Genomic DNA, 23,273 nt, shown 5'->3' on the forward strand with positions numbered 1-23,273 from the left:
ACGCCTGCTACCCATGTGAGAAATCTGGATACTGGTCCTGTCTTCTGGCTTTGGTCTGGTCCAGGTCCTGGCTGTTAGGGCCATTTGAAGAATGAACTCGTGTATTGAAGGTTTTCCTCTGTCTCACCCTCTGTCTTTGTTTTTGGTCTTTCAAATAAATAAATAAATAAATAAATCTAAAAAAGAAAAATAATTCACCAACAGGAAGCTGATGGATAGGCCTAAGAGTGAAAGAGCAGTCTGAAGACTAAATTTTGGGGAATGGCCTCACTTTAGGGGAGGAATGGGAAATGGATGCACAAACAAACAAAAATATCAAAACAAGTTCATGATGATCACTCACAGATGCATTGGATGCTTGGTGGTTACAGAAGGTAAGATAAACTGTGGTTTGTTAAAGAACAAATAAGGTGTATGCTTCTCTTGGATGGGTGGATTGAGCATGCTCACTGCACATTGATGGGAAGACAGCCAGGGGATAGAGACTGAAGATGACATGGAGCAGAGTGAATTGGTGATATGGTGGGTTTTGTAATTGAACCAGTTCGGTCTGGAAAGAATGGGAAAGAGTGCAATCTTAGGGAAGTAGGGAGTGTTTTCCTTTAAGATGAGGTAGGCAAAAGAATGAGTGACCATCTAGAGAAAACTTGATATGAAAAAGAGAACATGGAAGGCTTAGATTTTCTCATTAAAGCAGATGGTAACATTTGGTGAGAGCAAGGAGCTTTGGATGAGTCAAGAAATTTGAGACGTGTGGAAAAGATTTGGAAGAATGAAGAATTCACCAGCAAGTGAATCTGGGGCAAACAAAAGGGCTGCTCTGTAACAGCATGGGCTTAACCAAGAATGAATGGCATGAATTCTCCTGGACCTGGATCAGTATGGTTGGTTACTTTTCTCAGCAAGAAGCATGTGGGAGCTTGAGAATAGCTTGGGAATAGAAGCAGATAGAATAGATTTTGGAATTGGCATGGGTGGGGGTTGGCTGGGTGGAAGCCCTGCAAGGACAAGGGGCTTGCATCACAGCATGTGAGGGAAGAGTGTGTTTTGTACTAACTGCTCTTGCAGTCCAGGCTGGAGAGGGGAGCCAGAGAGACTAGAAATGGAATTGGCAGGCTAACATTCCTGGCAATCAAAGTCTGTGCTTGCTTGCTTTGTTTGGTCAGTCCATGTTTAGGGATTTAATATACATGATGGAGTGACCTTTCAGAGGCTAGAAGGGAAGTTGTGGAATTTTGGGGTGTGTAAAGGCTTTTCCTGTTTCTTTGAACCTTATTTCCTGGATTTTGTTGAGGTTGTTTCATGGAAAGAATTCTTAATAACCATGTAATTATTTTAATAGTATTGTAGTTTATAATAATAAAAGACTTTGGGAAAATAAGGAAACATAAATCGACATAATCTAAAGTTAGGCCATTTGCAAATGGAAAATTATTTAGAACAATAAACACAAGAGAGAAAAAATTCAGTCAAATTATGTTTTTGAAACTAAATATTCTCCTGTATAAAGACAGGGGACTTCTAAGTTTCTGTTTCAGTCTTTATTCAGTTTTTATTAAGAAAATGATTTGGGCCTGGCTAGTTTCTAGATTATTGATGCTTTAACATTGGTGATTTATGACCAAAGATGCTGCAACTCCTCTGTTCTAATTAGAGCTGTGTGTATGCACCAGCATTTTGGATGTTTTTATCTCTTTCTCTCTCTTCTGTCCTATCCCCTTACATTTTCTTATCTCTCTCTCTCTCTGTCTTGCAAGTAATACTTCATTAAAGTTACTTTTAATATCTCCTTTTTTACGTTCATGTCCTAAAGGGGGAAAACCTTTTAACCCTATGTTTTTGAAATTGAATTGTATTTTTATATTCTACTTCTAAACACTTAGGGTTTACTAAGTAGGAACTGTGAAAATAGTTATTTTAACATGAATTTAATTTTGCTTGTGGTTTCTACTCGCAGTCCACTTCTGTTTTCAGATTCACACCCATGTGATCTGAAGCAAGATGATTCATATACATGTGCTTTTCTGCCAGATTTTTTTAGCAGCCTCAGGAATACAATCTGAAGTTAATTTTTATTCCAGCACATTTACCACATATATCTTAGTATTGAGTCATTTAAAGGGGAAAATCCTTTGTATACATATGTTTTTAGTGCCTACTATGTACAAGGTCCCGTGGAGGCTGAGAATGTATAATACACAGTTTTGCTCACAAGGAATATGTAAACTAGATGAGAGAGGATGAGATCTAAATGTGCATGAAAAGAAATTGCAACTCCTTCCTTAAATATCAGTTCCAGAGTGCAGAAAGAACCATGTGACAGAGCAGTAGCTAGGCCAGGTACCAACTGACTACTGTGTTTCTGGCTCTAGGTGAAGGTGAGTGTAGAAGTTGAGGCAGAGTCTCAGGATGGCAGTAGGATTCAGTTTTGTTTAGATAAGGCTGCTGATGACCCCAGTCAAAAACTACATAGATTGTGGTGTTTTTGGTTAGAATTGTGTCGAGTTGAGCACTAAGAAATAAGGCAACTTGTGGTCAAGCAGTTGACAGGCACTCTGAGTCTAGGTGGCAGAGTACGAAGACACTGGCTTCCTTTCTGTTCTTTCTCTACTCCAGGGCATCTTTTTTCTGCTCTTTTTCATGGTGGAATAGCCCTGATTTTTTGAGTCTCTGAGTGTAAACCCATTCTGTTCTTATTTCTTTCATCACCCAAGCAACACACAGGATTGTTAGTAAGTTTTCTGTAGGGTTTTACTGTTTTTTTTTTTTTTAATAACATACAAGATGAAATTAATGAGCATGGAAAAGGTGTAGGAGTTTACAAGTTAAATTTGGGTACTGTGTTAAAAAACAATGTCAGTTTTTCCTCAATATACAAAATTAGTGTAGTTCTTATTTGAACTAAGGTGCAACAAATCCAATCTTTGTGTTTTTGGTTAGAGAGAAAACACATTGAGGCACTATAGTGGGCATGGGAAACTACAGATTTTGAGAGCAGTTGGGGAATTATAACTGTACGATCTGGTAATTGGTTATGTTAGGACAGAGGAAATAAGGAAAAAAAGTCAAGAGTGAAAAATGATCCTGTGACTACCATTGACCAAGGTACAGACCAGTTGGAGAAATAGCAGGGAGAGAAGTGATGAATTGTCAGCCATGTTGAATTTGCATTGCTGGAGATATTTCTCTGTACAGTTGAAACTTCAAATGTGTAGTTCAGGACAGGGGTCAGGGTTAGGATAATGTCTCCAAAAGTTACTCTTCTGGACGTGACTAAAACTGTGGAAGTCAATGATATTGCAAAGACGGGAGAGCCAGAAGAGAACGAGTGAGTTGGAGACTTAAAGGAGAAACAGAAGAGTGAAGTGTCCCAGAGCAAGGGAGGAGTAGGCCCAGAAAACAGAGGCTGGCCTAATGAATTATATGAGATACTCCTGGTTTGGGTCTTATGAGAATTCACAGAGAGGACACACTTCCTGACTTCAAATCCATATCCATCATTCTGAAGTCCAAGAAATCAATTTCAATATACTTCTAATTCATTTATCATTATCTTATTTGTGCCTTCACCACTGTTTGAAATGATCTTCTCTTATTTACTTCAAGATCAGACTTGAATCATAACTTTAAAATGCCTTCACAGATTAAGCAACCCCCTTTGGTTCACTTTTGATCTCCAATGGCATTCATTCTTGTAATGGTGCCAAATAAGGGTTCATTGCCTAACCAGAGAGCTGAGAAAGAAAGTATTCTTGATAAAAGGATTCTGAGGGTTCATACCTGCTAAACTTATTTGGTGATATATTAAGCCTTTTTACTGTAATGTACATTTAAAATATGCTATCCCAAAAGCTAAAATAAAAAGGAAAGAAAGAAATGGAGAAGGAAGGAGCATGAGAAGGAAAGAGGAGAAAGAGGGTAAGGGAAGCAAGAAGGTAATATTATGTTCTTACGGTTGTATCTATAAATCACACTGAATCTGTTAAAAACTAACTAAAAATTAAAATAAAAAACTTATAAGACTGATATGCTAAAAGATAGAAAATGGATTTTGTATAATTTTTAAAAGGGGGTGATGGTAGAGTCCTTAATTCTGTTTTATAATAGGGTTAATGGGCTGCTAATTCATTAAATTGCTGTAGATATGGTACATTTGGATTTGAGCAACCAAACTCTTCCATGATACATAGCTTTCCAGGTAAGATTAAAAAACTGTTGTGCCTGTAAGAGTGGATAGACTATGAAACCTCAGCAAAATCATTGAACGAACTAAGGCTACTTAGTAGTACAGAAGACATGGATGAAAAAACATGAGCTATTTTCTAATATGCAGCTGTCACATGGAGGAAAGATTATTTTTTACTTGTTTATTTTGATTTTGGAAAGACCAAACTATGAAGAATTGATGGAAATGACAGGGAAGTAGATTTTTAGCCATATGTGAGGAAGATGTTGAATAATTAAAGCAGTTCCAAATTGGAGTAAGATATTTTATTTTTTTTTTAAATTTTTAAGGTATACAAATTTCATACATTTCATATACATACAGATTCAGGAACATAGTGATTCTTCCTACCCATGTTTGGACGCTTCTTTCTCCTCCCTCTCCTATTCCCGCTCTTAATTTTTTTTAAAAATTTATTTATTCATTTGAGTGTCACAGTTAAAGAGAAGCAAAGGCAGGGGGAGAAGCAGAAGCAGGGGGAGAGGCAGAGGAAGAGAAAGAGAGAGATTTTCCATCCTTTGGTTCACTCCCCAGATGGCCAAAATGGCCGGAGCTGGGCCAGTTCGAAGCCAGGAGCCAGGAGCTTCCTCAGGTCTCCCACTTGGGTACAGAGGCCCAAGCAATTGGGTCATCCTCTGCTACTTTTCCAGGTGCATTAACAGGGAGCTAGATTGGAAGTGGAGCAGCTGAGATTTGAACCGGTGCCCGTATGGGATGCCAGGACTGCAGGCTGTGGCTTTACCCGTTGTGCTACAGTGTTGCTCCTTCCCACTCCTAACTTTTACAAAACTGTATTTTCAGTTTACTTTATACTCACAAGATTAACCCTACACCAAGTAAAGAGTTCAACAAATAGTATAAAGAAGAAAAACAGTGTTTCTCAACAACAGAGACAAGAGCTGTAACTTGAATCTCACAATGCCCATTTTACTCCTATACATTATATTTTAGATTCTCTATTAGTTACTGCAGATCAGGGAAAACAAATGATGTTTGTCTTTTTGGGAACTGGCTAATTTCACTTTTGCAACAAAATGGATGCAACTGGAAACCATTGTATTTAGTGGAAGATATTTTCTGAGGTTGTTTTCCTAGCCCTGGAAGTATTCACGCTTTCATGCCTTGACCTACTCTTGAGGATGTTCCATATTGATGTTGAATGTTTTCACTTGAATTTATATTATCAGGTTGTCAGTGGGACCTCTGGGAGCCTAACTCCAAATTTCTTGAGTCTATGACTGTTTTGTGTTAGTGTGAGTATATTGTTGAAGAAACAGAATGAACGTGTATTTGAGGAGGTAGGAGCTCACTGTGACTCAGGGTCAGTCATCCTGAAAATCTGTTCAGGGAGTAAGAAACCACAGGTTTGGAAGTAAACGATGGGGCTGGCACTGTGACATAGCGGGTAAAGCCGCTGCCTGCAGTGCTGGCATCCCATACAGGCACCGGTTTGAGTCCTGGTGCCCCACTTCCAATCCAGCTCTCTGGTATGACCTGGGAAAGCAGTGGAAGGTGGCCCAAGTCCTTGAGCCCCTACACCCATGTGGGAGACCCAGAAGAAGCTCCTGGCTCCTGGCTTTGGATTGACATAGCTCCGAATGTTGCAGGCATTTGGGGAGTGAACCATTTGATGGAAGACCTCTCTCTCTCCCTCTCTCTCTCTTTGCCTCTCTGTAAATCTACCTTTCAAATACATAATTAAATCTTAAAAAAAAGAAGTAAAAGGTGCAAATTATGATGACTGAAATAATGTGTACTGGTTCCCTCATCAGGGTGCTGTAACCTTCCCACCTTTGTTTTTACAGTAGAAGTTCAGAATTCCTGTCTTCTCTCCCTGTTTATTTAGAGCCTTTACTTATACTGATGCATTTTTATTTATTTTGAAAGTCAGAGTTACAGAGAGAGAGAGAGAGATATCTTCCATCCACTGGCTCACCCGCATGCTGGCTGCAACAGCTGGGAAGCCAGGAACCAGGAGTCTGGAGCTTCATTCTGGTCTCCCAAGTAGGTGACAGGGCCCAAACACCTGGGCCATCTTCTGCTACTTTTCCCAGGCCATTAGCAAGGAGCTGTATTGGAAGTGGAGCAGCTGGACACAAATTGGCACCCATATTTGATGCTGGAATCACAAGCAGTGGCTTTACCCACTATACCATGACCAAGTTGATATGTATTCAAAAAAAGTTTTTAAAAAGATTTATTTGTTTATTTTGAAAGAGTAACAGAGAGAGAGGGAGAGATAAAGGGGGGGGAGAGATAGAGAGAGAGCAACTTCTATCTGTTAATTCGCTCCCCAGATGACCACAAAGGCCCGAAGTGGGCCAGGCCGAAGCCAAGAACCAGGAACTTCATCCAGATGTCCCATGTGGCTGGCAGGAGACCAAACCTTTGGGCCATCTACCACTCCTTCCTTTTGCATATTCCCATTTTGTTGCATATTTGTGTAATTTTGCAGTTTTTTTCTTTGTTTTATCTCACTGTTACTCACCCACCCCAAATCTGTAAACTGATTGAGTCAGTGTATGTTTTTTCGTTCTTATGCTCCTGAGCATACCATAAGCTTCTATATGCATAAAAAGCCCTTTGAAGGAATGCATTTTAGACCATCCCTGTCATCTTTTTTTCCAAAATATTAGTAATCATGGATTAAGTGTTTAATTCATTCTTTAAATATATATTATGTGGCAGGCGCCGCGGGTCACTAGGCTAATCCTCCACCTTGCAGCGCCGGCACACCGGGTTCTAGTCCTGTTCGGGGCGCCAGATTCTGCATGGTTGCCCCTCTTGCAGGCCAGCTCTCTGTTGTGGCCTGGGAAGGCAGTGGAGGATGGCCCAAGTGCTTGGGCTCTGCACCCCATGGGAGACCAGGAGGAAGCATCTGGCTCCTGGCTTCAGATCAGCGCGGTGCGCCGGCCGCAGGGGCCATTGGAGGGTGAACCAACGGAAAAGGAAGACCTTTCTCTCTGTCTCTCTCTCTCACTGTCCACTCTTCCTGGCCAAAAAAGAAATATATATGTGTGTGTATATATATATGATGTGTCTGTTATTACAGAGTTATTTTCTTGTGTTTACCTTAACATATTTTCAAGAAAAGAGATTTTAATCAATTTTAGGACATTAGGCCAAATAGGTTCGTTTTGCAATGTTCCTTAAAGGTCATTAGGTTTGAGGGTTGTTTTTCTGTTTTGGATCAGTGAAGAAGTAAAATTCCAGAGCCTCAAGTCTTCCTGAAACTGCCTTATCTTTGATTTTTTAAAGGTTACATTTGGGAAGCATTTGTAGAATTTTCATTTTGTTCCAAGCCTCTGGGAAAGTACAGACCCAGATTTTTCACTTTTCCCAGAGATTTTTGTTTCAGATTATTTGAGATTTCATATTCCAGAATACACAAATATTAAATGTAATTATGCTAACTTTTGAATAGAAAAGTAAAAATGAAATTGCTTAAAAAGATATTGCTTATTAATAAAGGAAGTATGAATGTAGATCAGAGAGCAGTGACAATATCCATACAATGCAGATTAAACATGATCTGTCATAGATTATTATAAAATATTTAACTGAAGCAGCAGAATTCTTCCATACCAAAGTCCTAAAGCCTAAGCACTAAGAGAGCTACTTAGAAGAATCTTTGCAACATCGATTACGTTTTACAGGTTTTGTGAAGATTTTGAAGCACCATCATTTATATACTCTTTCATGAAGTAAGCAAATAAAGTACGAATAACAAGTGGAAAGTGCATTTGATAGCTGTGAATTTACACATATATGCCTAGTTCAGTAGAATATTTGAGGTGGCTTATGAGTGTGCATTAAAAATAAAATGATTAAAAGAGATTAGTGGGTAATATAGGTAGCCTAGAAAAGCCAAACCTGGAGGAAAACCAGAATGTACAGATTTAGACTGTAGGGTCAGGCTCAATTATTTGACTTTGTTTGTAAATTTGAATTAAAAAGAAGACTTTTATTTCCTATGAAAGTGACTATCCATAAGAAAAAAAGGATAACACAAGACTTCTTGGAAGAGCAGTCCTTTTCCTTGTAGTCAGTCTGGAAACGGATTTCTTGCATGGTTTTTCATAGCGGGATTGCTGAGTAGATACTGCCTTGAGCAGCCTTCCTATGATATGTTTATGACAGGTTTTTTAAAGCTGTTTATTCCAATAACACTGTAATAATAATAATGGCATGAATGAGCTGCTGTTGTACACCGGACACTATGTGTTCCAGGCATGATTTCATCTATGTCGGCATCCTCCTTATGAGGTAGTACTGTTGCCATCTCCATTTTAGACGAAGGATCCAAAAAAAAAATTGTTTACCCAGGGTCCACATCATTAATACTGAACCCGGACGCCCTGATTTCAGATCATGTGTTCCTAACCACTTGTTTAGGGCAGTGTACAATTTAGGGATAGTATTTCTGTCCCAGAGAACCTAAGGTCCTCATCAGGAGGGATTCAAGTGTCTTGACCACAGAATGGCAATATTGTCTGTATTTCTTGGAAGACTGGCATGTGCAGCACTTTATATGTCATAGTGTTCAAGCACATAACTACAGTAACTTTGATAAGCTCATTTCATCCTGAAGCAATATCCTATGTTCTTTTGTACTATTATTTGTTAATAGTGTTCAGCTATTGAGTTAAGGTTTTTGCTTGATTATAAACTGAGGGAACAAATATCCTGTTCAATAGTTTGAACTTACAGAAAAGTAGCTTAGTGTTTTTACTTACAAAGGACAGAGCTAGGAATAGTTATAGCTGACAAGGTATGGGATTTATATTCAGGATAAATAATATGTGATGATGCACTAAACTGACCCATAATTGACTTGTCTTCCCTTGTAAGGTGTCACATTCCTTGACATTGTGGAGAAGAGCTGAGCATTGCAGAGGAGCTCTTTACTCTGGGTGGGGCATGAAAGTAGCTGAGCCACAAGAACCTGTTTCCAGCTGAATCTCTCTAACACTCGCTCTGTTTTCTTCCCTATTATATTGTTGATGGTTCTGAAGATATAATAAATACATATTAATGTCCTTTAAAAGCTGTAAATACTGTAATTGCAAGAATTCATTGACTTATTCATTCAACCAAAGGAAGAATTTTCATATTTTTTTCTTTTAAAACAACCACATATCAACTGTGTGGCTGTTGTATGGCATATATAATATTTTACATAAATTATTATTCAGTTGATTTAATTCCAGTGCTCATAAATTTTTATCTTCTCTTATTTACCATTCCTTTGCTTTGTGCCTGAGTTGTCTAAGTAGAACTATCAAATTTTCAAATTTGGATAATACTAACTATATAAAATATTATAGAGTTTTAAAGTTGAATCGAAGTTCTGTTTGCCTGAATCTTTTCCATTCTGATTTGGCAGTAATAATCAAGATTGAACACCATTGCTTCTCACCATTCATAAGCTTCTTCAGAAAAAAAGCAAAAAAAAAAAATAAGTATATTGATCCAGTAAGTCATTAGTAAATCATTTCTGAGTAGGACATAATTGCATTTAAGTTGATCATTATTTTTCCTTTGATTCTTTTGTGTCATTCATGCTCATCACTTTCTTTGAGAATTAACTCAAATTGAAGACTTTTCTATGATTTTCTTTTCTGAATTCTGAACACCCTTGTATAGGAGACTTGTGTGCTATTGTTTAGCTCCCATGCAAAGGCAGCTTTACAGGACTTCAGAGCCGGAAGGTCCTCTGCAGTCATCCAGCACATCACCCTCATTTCCTGATGAAGAGGATCAGGGAAATGAGGTCCACCCAGGTCACACAGCTGCTCAAACTTAGAGCCAGAAGTGTGAACCAGGCAGCTTTCCTTACTTTCTGCTTTGTCGTTGCTTGATTTTCTCATGTGTGTATGTGTGATTTGTCTCTCTGGTTAGATTTGTTACCATGGACCTACCTTTCTTCCTTAAGCAAAAATTCTTCTTCACATCTGTGTACAAAAGAGGCACCTAGAACCCTTGGGAATGAGGCCTTTAGAAGCAGGTGTCAGTGGTCTATGACTAGCCCTTGGTCAATACCATTTTTAAAGTGTCTAAATGTCTATTTTTATATATAAAGCATATAAGTTTTCTCTCATCTATTATTGAACTATGTATAATTAAGGTATTCTCATACCTGCCTGAAAATGGAGACAGTACTACATAACATCTATAATAAGTAGATGACCAGCTTCTGATTACTTGAAATACTGCGACAAGGTGATGAGTAGTAAAGTCTGTATCTCAATATTTTATACATTTTTCTAAATGTTTTTTTAGTACAGAAGAATATGTGCCTAGAATGGTGCCCATCCAACTTGGCCATATATCATGAAGCCATCAATTTAACCATTTGAATTCAAAGTAGGACATTGAGACCTGTGCACCTTTGTTTTACAGAGCTCTATAGTTGGTTGTAACCCCTAGGCAAAGTAGGGAACCATGGATTTAGACGAATGGCCTTGTTGGGATGACAAAAGCTTCATTTTAGGAGAAAATTGCTACTTTGGGAAACACACCCATTGAATGTGTGTATAGAAATCTTGTAGAAAGATACCAACTGAAATTCATACATCACTAAAATCACCTGATTGTCTGTGGACAACACCTGTCAGGCCTACACAGTAGTTGAATTACAGCTACAAACCTTTGTAAATCCAGAATGGAATTCATTAGATCAGGAATGAGCCCTCTGCTTTTCAATTCAGAAGTGACACAGGAAGCCAACATTGATTACAGAAATACATTGTTTAAAACTGTCATTTTGCCATCTTATTGAGTAGTGAATGACCCAATGAATTCAAAGTTGTAGTAAGGTTCATTTTTTTTACATACTGGTTGTATATGAGTTAAATCCCACTATCTTTGGTGTATTTCTTCAGTGAGGCTGCCTTATGGATATTCCATTAAACTGGGTTAACTATCAAGAGCATATTAATAAAATATGCATACATTAGAAAGCCAAGGACAGTCAAATGGTCAAAAAATTTAGTCTATGCAAGTGGAAAATTGGCAAAAGTCAACTTAAATTTTTTTCTTGGAACCTGTTCTGAGCCTTGCTTTGGGCTGGGTGCAGTGGATCCTAGCAAAAGCCAGACACTATTGAGCCAAGACATTCAGTTTTCAAAAGAAGCCAAGTTGGATAGACTGATGATTGTGATGTAATAGTAATTGCATACTACTTGTTATTTCTTGAATATAATGATGCAGAGAATGAAATTTTTTTTCTCCCATTTTAACCTGAGAGATGACATTGAGGATCATCTGATTTTAGAATTTCACAGATAATGACATATTTTTTTTTCCAAGTATGGTAAAGCATCCTGTAGTGAAAAATTGGAGAACTTTATTTTCCTTTCAGTAGTGTGTTGCAGGGTTATAAATCCACGTGTATATGGACTACATGGCATTTCCATTTATTCAGTGGAGAGTTGAGAGGGTCTGCGTTTAGCACTTGAATATTGGACATGATTCAAATATGAGTCAAGTGTGTCTAGAGGCTTTATTCATACCTACTTTCTTTTAGTCAGCAGTGCTTCATAATGCCTTGGTTTCATGAATTAATTTTAATGGAATTAAACTTGAACAGCTCAAAATTATATAATTAATTTCATTCAGCTTCAATTAAAGTTACTAATTGAATCAAGCCTACTAGCATGACACCTGGCGGCAGTCAGCTACATTACAGTAGCAGCAAGCATGTGGGACTCTGCCGATGAGCTAGGGCACTGTTGAGTTTATATAAAAATATCTTTTTTTGATAATCTAAGAAAGGCCTTGAGTTGACTGTAGACATGCAAGATTTCTGGAGTTGTTTAAAAAAGTAAAGATTTTAATGAAAACTAACACATCTCATGAAGATTACACTTTCTCTATGTTAATGCTGAGTAAATGTTAGATAAACCTAGAACATACTGGTTTAGCATGCTTTTAATTTATGTTTTACTGCTATTTGAAATGGTTTTGCTTTCTAAAACTACTTAACATTGAAGAATTTATTTTCTTTTAGCATCTTAGCCTCTGGACTTAGTTGTAAGTGGGTGTCCATCCATTTTAATGTGTTGAAATGTATCTCATGGCAGAACTTTTCAATTATTGTGAAATTCCCTTGTTACAGTAGAAATTTCTGCATGTGCAAAATTTTTCCCTTCCACTGGAAATATTAACACAGTTGACTAACAACTTCTGTTTGAATCTCTTTCCTTTCTTTGCTTCCATGGTTTGACATCATCCAGCTCTTGTTACTTCTGTAACTCCTTCCTAATTGTACAGACCTTTCACCTCTTCTCATACATTCACTCTTTCAGTGAGCCCAATAATTTGAATGACCTTAGCAATCAAGATTAGGAAGAAGAGTGTTTCTAGATTAACCCTTTTTTCCCGACTTGTAAATTCAAATGTCTTATATTGAACTCATCCACTAGATTGTACAACTTTGAAATTCATGAGGATGGCCTGGGTTGCATCTCATAATGATTGTACCCCCATCACCTAGCACAATACATAAACATCTAGTGTGTTCAAATATATATTTTTGAAAGATTATTCTCTGAATCCCCCAGGTTTTCCTAGTCAAATCCAGACTGAGAAGTTAGTCTTCATCCCATTTTCCTTGATTATCTGTACTGATGTCTAGTTTCTTACTTTTTTTATCTAGCTAATTATCTAGTTAACTAAAAATCTTATCAAATACTGTGTGGACTGTGCAGTCTCCTCTGTAGTTTCCCTTACTCTACTCTCCCTCTTAGATGTCCATACTCTAGTGATTTGCAAGAATGTAAGTGCAATGGAATCATTTGAATGCAGCCCCCAAGTGAAATAGAATCTCCCTCATTGAAATTGGGTTTTTGGTTGTGGGACTGTGGAATTGCTTTGGGTTGAAAATATCCAGGATTGAGAGCCACTGTTGTACATGAGTCTGTTAATCTTTCTCATGCACAGTTCTGATTAGGCATTTGATAAAGCTTCAGTGACTACTTTTTAATTGTTTATCTTGATTTTGAATTAAGCCAAATTTTTCATCTTGGCATTCCAACACCTATCCTATATCTAATCACACATTTACAGTCTTACCTCCTAACGTACCCCCTGCAAGTACTTCACAGTGCGGAGCTGGAACCTTTGCCCAAGTGTCTGCTTTTGGAGTTTACCCATGCTGTTCTTCCACCTTTCTCCCATCTGCACTTTTTGAAATCCTTCTAATCTTTTAAAGACCATCTGACATGCACCTTTTTCTTTGGTACCTTTCTTGATCTCTGAATCCCGATGAGTTTTTTTTTCCCACCCTTTGAACCAACTCTTTGGTGCTCTGAACCCCTCAGAGCATGCATTTTGCCTTCTGTTACAGTTTGCTTTTTGTTTGACTTATGTTCCCAAGAAGACATTACATTTCCTTACATATTGGCTTTCCCTTGGGAACCCATAAACCTACATATAAATCTCTCATCCTAAATGTACTTCTTCTGTGAGGATGCATTACACAATCTTTGACTTTTTCCCAAGTTTCCACAGAGAGAAGTCTGCATTTGCTTTCTGTACCTCCTTAGTACTCAGTCATTTCTCATTCAGCTATAGTCTAACTTGCATCTCCACCACTCATTGGAATCTCTTCTCTGGTGCTTTCCTGGCCACACTCATCTGCTCCATGCACTATGTTCATCTTTGATGTCCCTTTCCATGGCTGTCATGTCAGATCACTTTCTGTGTAAAATTGCTTGTTTACTGTAATCTTAACAGATTGTTTTTACTATTAGCGTTTCTATCTCTTCAATTTTAGAGAGATAAAAGGGACGCAATAAACATCTGCTGTGGAGCCAATTACTCTGTAACAGTCAATAGATGCATACCTCTCCAATTTATTTAAATTACAACAAACTTAGAAGCAATTAGGAAAACTATATAAACAAAAAGAAAATATGTAACATTCAGTGATGATAATCTTATATATGTATTTTTTTGTTTAGAAAAATGTGATAAAGACAATACTGAGAAAGATATAAATGAAGCTACTAACAGCCGTTTCACACATGGAGAGATGCAAGACCAGTCCATTTGGAGAACTCCTTCAGGTGGTGAACTCATCAGAAGTAAGTAATTTTAGAGAAAATTTGAGTGATGTGGGGATATGACTGTGTTACTATGCTCTGTTAATTGTTCTGCATAATTCTGCTGCAAATCTAATATCAAAAGAATTTATCTGACCATGTTTTCAATAATATTGTAAATTACAGAGCTATAAGTAGGGTGTAAAGGGTGCTGTCTGATAGCTTTTATCCTTTCTTTAGGAAAGAAGTATTGATCTGTAAATTTTGAACTGGATATAGTCAAAACTGTTCCTTCTCAAGCTGTGTTAGAGTGGAAATCAGGCAACTCTTAGTTTATGTGAATGTAAAACTAGAAAGAGAAATATGGAAAGAACTGAAGAGCGAGCAGTAGCTTTTTTTTTTCTAAAAATCATTTATTTGAGAGAAAGAGAGAGAGAGTGACAAATAGAAAGAGAGGCAGAAAGCTCCCATTCACTGATTCATTACCCAAATCCCTGCAATGGTTAGGGCTGGACTTGGCTGAAGCCTGGAACTGGAAATTTAGTTGAGGGCTCCCACATAGATGTCAGGAACCCTATTATTTGAGCCATCTTTGATGACTTCCAGGGGTTGCATTAGCGGGAAGCTGGGATCAGGAGCTGGAGCCATGGTTTGAACCCAGGTATTCTGAAATGGGTTGCAGGCGTCTTGACTAGGCTAGACCCTTTCCTACCCCAGGTAGTATCTTGATAAAGCTATTGTGATCCTTGTTTTGTCTGGTCAAATGATTCCAAAGTGTTTTTATACAATTAACATTTTGTCACTATTTGTTTTGATGCTGCCTAAAATTTCTCTCTAGAACATGTGCAAAAGTTTTGGCATATTTTTGTTTTACTCTGGGGATGTCTTTAAATCCTAGTGTCTTTGGGTTATCATTGAGAATGCTGATTCTCTGTGAGGTCCTACTCTTGACATTAGAGTTTGTGCTCTGGTCACCCCTAAGGGTTTCAAGATGAATTTTACATGTAATAATTTATTCTATACAGTAAAAATGTGGATCTAAAGATCAATACAATACCACGCCTCGAAGAGCGTGAGAAGAGATCTCTTGAAATTCTCATTCATGGTAACCAAATCCCCATCTTTCATTTTCACTTTTCCAGAGTGACAGAGGAGAAGAATTCATTTCTGGGTATCATGTGTTATTTTCATCATTATTTTTTAATTCATCAATTAAGTCTTGTTACACATTTTTTTAAACTTTTATTTAATGAATATAAATTTCCAAAGTACAGCTTATGGATTACATTGGCTTCCCCACCATAACGTCCCTCCCACCCGCAACCCTCCCATCTCCCGCTCCCTCTCCCCTTCCATTCACATCAAGATTCATTTTCGATTCTCTTTATATACAGAAGATCAGTTTAGCATACATTAAGTAAAGATTTCAACAGTTTGCTCCCACACAGAAACATAAAGTGAAAAATACTGTTTGAGTACTAGTTATAGCATTAAATCTCAATGTACAGCACACTAAGGACAAAGATCCTACATGAGGAGTAAGTGCACAGTGACTCCTGTTGTTGACTTAACAAATTGACACTCTTGTTTATGACATCAGTAATCACCCTAGGCTCTTGTCATGAGCTGCCAAGGCTATGGAAGCCCCCTGAGTTCACTGACTCTGATCATATTTAGACAAGGCCATGGTCAAAGTGGAAGTTCTCTCCTCCCTTCAGAGAAAGGTACCACCTTCTTTGATGACCCATTCTTTCCACTGGGATCTCACTCGCAGAGATCTTTCATTTAGTTTTTTTTTTTTTTTCCCCCCCAGAGTGTCTTGGCTTTCCATGCCTGAAATACTCTCATGGGCTTTTCAGCCGGATCCAAATGCCTTAAGGGCTGATTCTGAGGCCAGAGTGCTGTTTAGGACATCTGCCATTCTATGGGTCTGCTGTGTATCTCACTTCCCATGTTGGATCATTCTCTCCCTTTTTGATTCTATCAGCTAGTATTTGCAGACACTATTCTTGTTTATGTGATCCCTTTGGTTCTTAGTCCTATCATTATGATCAATTGTGAACAGAAATTGATCACTGGGACTAGTGAGATGGCATTGGTACATGCCACCTTGATGGGATTGAATTGGAATCCCCTGGTATGTTTCTAACTCTACCGTTTGAGGTAAGTCAGCTTGAGCGTGTCCCGAATTGCACATCTCTTCCCTCTCTTATTCCCACTCTTACATTTAACAGCAATCACTTTTCAGTTAAGTTTCAGCACTTAAGAGGAATTGTGTATTGATTACAGTATTCCACCAAAAGTATCAAGTAGAACAAACAAAAAAATACTAAGAGGGATAACATATTAAGCTGCTCATCAACATTCAGGGTGAAGGCTGATCAAGTCACTGTTTCTCATAGTGTTCATTTCACTTTAACAGGTTTCCTTTTTGGTGCTCAGTTAGTTGTCACCTATCAAGGAGAACAAGTGGTATTTGTCCCTTTGGGATTGGCTTATTCACTCAGTATAATGTTTTCCAAATTCCTAACAGGGATCTCTTTTAAGTTAAAATTTAAACACCTAAGAATAATTGTGTGTTAATTACAGAGTTCAACCAATGGTATTAGAACAAAAAAAATACTAAAATAGATAAAGTATTACATTGTACATCAACCGTCAGGACAAGAGCTGATCAAGTCACTGTTTCTCATAGTGTCCATTTCATTTCAACAAGTTTCCCCTTTGGTGCTCAGTTAGTTGTCGCAGATCAGGGAGAACATATGATATTTGTTTCTTTGGGACTGGCTTAATTCACTCAGCATGAGTGAACATATTATACTTACTTTGAACCTTGGAAATTCCTTTGTACTCTAGAATTCCCAATACCTGGGTCTAACTGAAACCAAACAGAGCAAAGCAGGAAAAGAAAAGGAAGAAGCCAACTTAGCAGAGAAAACAAATAACAATAAAAAATTAAGGAAATTTTCAGTTTTTCAAAACCAGCCCTAAAATTGAGTGTGTTTAGCATCATTTTTTAAAAATACACATATGTCTTGGTGAAAGGAGTAGGAAGGAAGGCAGTGAGACTCAGAAATTAGTGAGGAGCAAGATTTATAAAGCTCTTTAAAAAGAGTTAAAAAACACATTATTCCAGCATTTATTCCAAAAAATATATTGCTTGCCTTTTATTTAAAGACTGACTGTACTGTTGTGAAGCTTATGGTTTTCTGAGATACTGGCATGTTTTATCTGATTTCCCACCGCCTGGAGTGCCAGAAAGCTCCTCTGGGAGAGAATCTTAACTCCACCTGTTGGGCAGTATGATTATTCTCTAATTGTGTTTTTCATGGTAACAGAATTTTAAATGTGTGTGTGTGTTTGTTTCATTTAATTGAATTATTTCCCTAATTTCCTTTCCCAAGGCCCACACTAGGAAAATGTGAATAAGATCACTTAGAAGAAAACCCAGAATACAGACAACTGTTGCACAAGGATATGGAGAGTCATGCTAATGTGTGAAATATGTTTGTTTTGCTCGGTGAAGCTCCTTTTGGTCACAGATTTCATCCCCTTAAAGAGAATGGATTCAAATAGAGTTACTATATCTGTTGTTTGCGTTGGATAAGTGGACGCTGATCAGAAATATTGTAAATTGAAGGAACTAGTTTCTTTATAGAGATAATGATGCAACTTGTGCCAGGGGACACTGCAGCATTTGGGAACAACTGCTTAGTTTTCTACTAATCTGAACTGAAAGAATGCAAAGATAGGGAGATTTATAGCTCCCTCAGATAGGGCTGCTGGTAAAACTGAATACATATGCGAAAGATAATGGCCAAAGACAGTAATGCCAGTGCCGCTGTAAACATTAAGCTGGCAAGTGTTTCCACATACTTGTGGGTGACATCTGACTCTGCATTCTGATTACTGATTCCAAAAACTTCTTATTTAAACAAAGGTTATTTGTTAGATCTACAGGAAAAAAAACTGCGAGATCTGGATTTGCAGAAGTAGAGCATTTATATCATCTTTAAACTTGTCTCCCCTCTGGATAGCATTTGAAAATTTGGGCTTGTGGTGGCTTCTGCTGTTCCCACTCCCAGAGATGAAACTGCACACAGCTGCCAGTCTTTCCTTCTTTGGCATTTTCCGTGGAGCGGTTGGCCATCTCCAAAACCCGAGGGTATGGAGATGTGTGTTTTCCTCTTGCTTCAGCATCTAGCACCGTTTTGGGGCCCAGTAAATCTTTTATAAGAACAATAGGGCTTGGAAAGGGAGACTTTGGCACAGACCTCATGTGTGGTGAGCCAGGACCATGCTGGCTTCTATTCAGGGAGTCCTGTGCGGCCCCCTGAGCGCCGTGGAAGAGAAGGGCTGTCACGATACTGATGCTCCTAGTCCCACTATCGAGCAAGGTTAGCTGAGTGGAGGGATCATCTGTAAAGTGAGGCCAGCTGTGATGTGGGAGCATTTTCAAATGCACAGCCCACTCTTTTTCCAAGCTGTCATGGGTCAGCTCAGCTGCACCAGCAAGGCATGAAGGAGATTGATTGTGTCGAATGTGACTTCTTGCTCTTTATCTGTTCCTGAGAGTGGTTGGTCAAGGCTGGCAGCTCATGTCTCTCTTTTGTCCTTGCTGCTGCCCTGTTCGTGGGACATTCTGACCTAATTTAAAGGGGACCGTTAGCTGTCTGTGTGATGAGGCTGTTTTTACTTTTCTTTGCTGAGAATAACCAAGCTCTGGAAAGTCAAGGGAGTGGCTGCTTTGGAAATTGCATTCTAATTAAAGGGTGTATTCTCAGGCTTCGTAAACCATGTCCAAGCTGAGAATAATTTCCAGTTATTCCATGAACTTTAACCCTGACATCAGTGGACCACCTGCTTGTTGCTGTTGCTTGGTTCACACTCCATGCAGAAGTTTGTGTTTTTTACTGTCCTTCCTGGTCCTTCGAGAAAACATTGCACAGGGCAGACCTGGAGTGCAGGGGTCTTTCAGGGCTTGGATTTCAAATTGTTTGCCCTTAAGTTGCTTAGTATTGAGAATCTTTTCTGGAAATAATAAATAAGAGAGAAGAAATACAAACATTTTGAATAAATAGGCCACACACAAATCTGGTCAGGGAATATGCATTATAATTCTCTTTTTTATGAAATTTAAATTTAAAAAGATGATTCTGCCCACTTAAGTGTATTTAAAAAAATCTAAATCAAATTAGTAAAAGAATTAGAGACACGGTGGAGGTTTTGAGAGGAAATTTTGTAATTGGAAAATTTCTTTTTTATTTTGTGATTTTTAAATTCCTTTTTACAGTTTTAAAGGCTTTCGTATTCTGAGAAAACCTTTTGGCATATAATTTAATTTCTGGAACAGGGCTTAAAGTTTGGGGTTTACAAAAACATTTTTTAATGAGAGCACCAACTAAGACTTTGGCTTTTCCCCTCAGATTAGCATATATGGTACAGTATATAATTTGGAGCTATGTCTTGTTTTAATAATTACTATTCCCTCGACTTAATAAAATAAATGTTGCGGTGAAGTGCCACCCTCAATTAATATTAATTTTTCTATGTAACCCGTAATATGCATAAACTGATAACAGTAATAGGCAACATTTCATGTTTTAATTAGACTAGAAAAGAAACAGAAGTAACATTTTGATCTCAGTCTTTGGGGGACTTTCTAAGGTAGGAAGGATGTGTGTGTGTGTGTGTGTTCTTGTGCTTACATTCAGGTATGTGTAATGTTTTCCTTTGATTTAGGTCAAATTCTACTATTCTAATTATTTCCTGTAAAGAGCTTAGGTTTTTCTTTGTTCCTCTTTATAAAGTGCCTCAGGTCTCTCTCTACTTCAGATTTTTCTAGGTCTTTCTGAAAATTCTTATTACTTAACTTTATCCTTGGACCTTACTTTCACATAAACGTCTCCTAATTCTAAATGTCATTACTTAACTCCAGAAATTTTCCTTAGCTTCTCTTCTGAAATAAATTTCCCATTAAATTAAACTATTTTGTTCAGCTAATTCTCTCCTTTGTGATTTTACAGAATTCCCATGATCTGAAGCAAAGTTAGAATGCTCTACTTAAGTGGTAATCCCCATTCTATTTAACCCATTTATTCATTTTGAAGAGTTTTTAGCTCTCATAATAGTAAGCACTTAATTGGCAGTGGAATGCAAACCGTTTTCTAATTCATACTTACCCACTCTTACCGCTTTGCCTTGTGCATTTTACTTATGCTCCTCCTTGAAAACTTCCTCTTGTCATCCTCTGAATTTACTCTCAATATCAACAGGCTTTGTTATTAGGGACCCTATTATTGCTTTTCCTAGGCTTTGACAATTTACTGCTGATCACTCTTTAATGAATACTATTTCATCACTTTAGGGAATGATGCCTTTATATAAAACACTGAAAGAAAAACAGATACTCAGGTATACTATTTATGTAGTTAGAACATTTCTTACTTTGATGGAAAGGGAAGGGCTTTGGGAGGCTTGGATTTAAATTTCTTCTGTGGCTCTTTTCTTTGAATGCATACTTCATCAAGTATTATTTGGATTCTTTAGGATTCACGTTATATAAAGCAAGCCATAGATAAGCCCACAGATAAGTATCATTCAGTTATGACTGGTGCATGTAGCTTTTGTGTTATATTCCTTAGGTAATCTAGGATTTCTTCCCATAACACTTATATTATTCATATTTGTTGGAACACATATTGGGAGGAGTTACTCTCCCTTTTACTCAATATCCTTTCGTCTTCCATTTAACTCTAAGAAAAAAAAATCTCTATTTTTCCTTATGCTGGCTGATTGTCTATGTGGCTGTAGTTCAGATCCTTTGGTTATTGCTCATCAGTTGTTCCAAAATCAAACTCAGGATTTGATTTCAAGGTTGGGTGGATAGTTGTGAGTCATTTTTGATGGGCTGCTATGTTTATCTTATTGGTCACTGGCAGCCACTAGAATGTGTTCTAGAATGAAGATCAAGTTCTTTGGCATACTTTTCCTCAGGATGCATTATTCTATTTTATGTGGATTCTGCCCAAGAAGCTGGAGAGAATTATTGTCTGTCTTTTGTTTTGAGCATCTTAGGGTCAGAGGTAGGAAGCAATGGAAACTGACTGCCAGGGTTCAGACCATGGCTGTATCATTACCACTATTGTTGCGTGAGTTGCTTTACCTCTCTGAGCTAGGATTTCTCCTTTTAAGATAAAAGTGCTAACACCTTATTCCCCATTGTATTATTTTGAGGATTCTACAACAAAATGTATTCATGTACTTAATTAGCACTTTGCTGAGTAAGCACTCAATGAACTCATTGCTTTTCATTATTATTATTCTTGTGCCCAAGTATCAGATTTAAGGCTTTGTTTTTCTTACTGATATGGTTCTATTGGATTGCCTGCAAAGGAATGCTGTGTACACAGTCCAGATCCTTCCAAGAACCTTGATAGATATGTTCACAGCAATAGGCAGCAGACTAGATGCTGCATGGTTTATGCTTAATGACTGTCTGATGACTTAAGTGTCTTGAACTAATGAGGGGAGGGAGGAGATGCTTTATCAGTGTTGCCTCAATTCAGACTTTTAGGTCCTGTGCTGAAGATTCTGAATGACTCTGTTTTTCCGTTTATTCCTTTACACTACCAGCCCAAGCCTGCTTCATTCACATTGAGTTCCAAGTTTATATAGATGACACTAATGACATGAAAGCTACCAATTCTAAATTTGACCTCTTTTCATGATCTTCATGAACAGGATACTCTGAAGAATTTTCTGTGAGTTTCTTAAAGGCAGTGGTCAGATTAACATCCATTTTCTGCAAATGTGTGTGTGAATAGCACCTTATTTTAGGCCTTTTTTGGTCCTCTATTCCTTATTTTTTTCACTTACTATAAGAGACAATTTTTTAACTTTTATTTAGTAAATATAAATTTCCAAAGTACAGCTCATGGATTCCAATGGCCTTCCCCCCATAACTTCCCTCCCACCCACAACCCTCCCATCTCCCTCTCCCATCCCATTCACATCAAGATACATTTTCAATTATCTTTATTTTTTTTATTTTTTATTTTTTTGACAGGCAGAGTGGACAGTGAGAGAGAGAGACAGAGAGAAAGGAGAAAGGTCTTCCTTTGCCGTTGGTTCACCCTCCAATGGCCGCCGCTGCCGGCGCGCTGCGGCCGGCGCAGCGCGCTGATCCGATGGCAGGAGCCAGGAGCCAGGTGCTTTTCCTGGTCTCCCATGGGGTGCAGGGCCCAAGCACCTGGGCCATCCTCCACTGCACTCCCTGGCCACAGCAGAGGGCTGGCCTGGAAGAGGGGCAACCGGGACAGAATCCGGCGCCCCGACCGGGACTAGAACCCGGTGTGCCGGCGCCGCTAGGCGGAGGATTAGCCTAGTGAGCCGCGGCGCCGGCCCAATTATTTTTATATACAGAAGATCGATTTAGTATATACTAAGTAAAGATTTAAACAGTTTGCACCCACATAGAAACACAAAGTATAAAGTATTGTTTGAGTAGTAGTTTTACCATTAATTCACATTGAACAACACATTAAGGACAGGGATCCTACAGGAGGAGTAAGTGCACAGTGACTCCTATTGTTGACTTAACAAATTGACACTCTTGTTTATGGCGTTAGTAATCTCCCTAGGCTCTTGTCATGAGTTGCCAAGGCTATGGAAGCCTTTTGAGTTCGCCAACTCCGATCTTATTTAGACAAGGTCATAGTCAAAGTGGAAGTTCTCTCCTCCCTTCAGAAAAAGGTACCTCCTTCTTTGATCGCCCGTTTTTCTACTGGGATCTCACTCGCAGAGATCTTTCATTTAGGGTTTTTTTTTTTTTTTTTGCCAGAGTGTCTTGGCTTTCCATGCCTAAAATACTCTCATGGGCTTTTCAGCCAGATCCGCATGCCTTAAGGGCTGATTCTGAGGCCAGAGTGCTGTTTAGGACATCTGCCATTCTATGAGTCTGCTGTGTATCCTGCTTCCCATGTTGGATCATTCTCTCCCTT

General features: G+C 38.2%; 1 protein-coding gene across 2 annotated transcripts in view; it reads left to right on the top strand.

The window, feature by feature from the left end:
• Nucleotides 1-23,273, top strand: part of MDFIC (MyoD family inhibitor domain containing) — a 101,562-nt gene that overhangs the window by 7,622 nt on the left and 70,667 nt on the right. For both annotated transcript variants that reach the window (XM_008258188.4, NM_001171407.1), the window contains 1 exon segment: nt 14,191-14,313. In XM_008258188.4, coding sequence (XP_008256410.2) covers nt 14,191-14,313 — 123 coding nt within the window.

This window comes from Oryctolagus cuniculus, chromosome 3 (genome assembly GCF_964237555.1).
Source record: "Oryctolagus cuniculus chromosome 3, mOryCun1.1, whole genome shotgun sequence".
In the NCBI taxonomy this organism is placed as follows: domain Eukaryota; kingdom Metazoa; phylum Chordata; class Mammalia; order Lagomorpha; family Leporidae; genus Oryctolagus; species Oryctolagus cuniculus.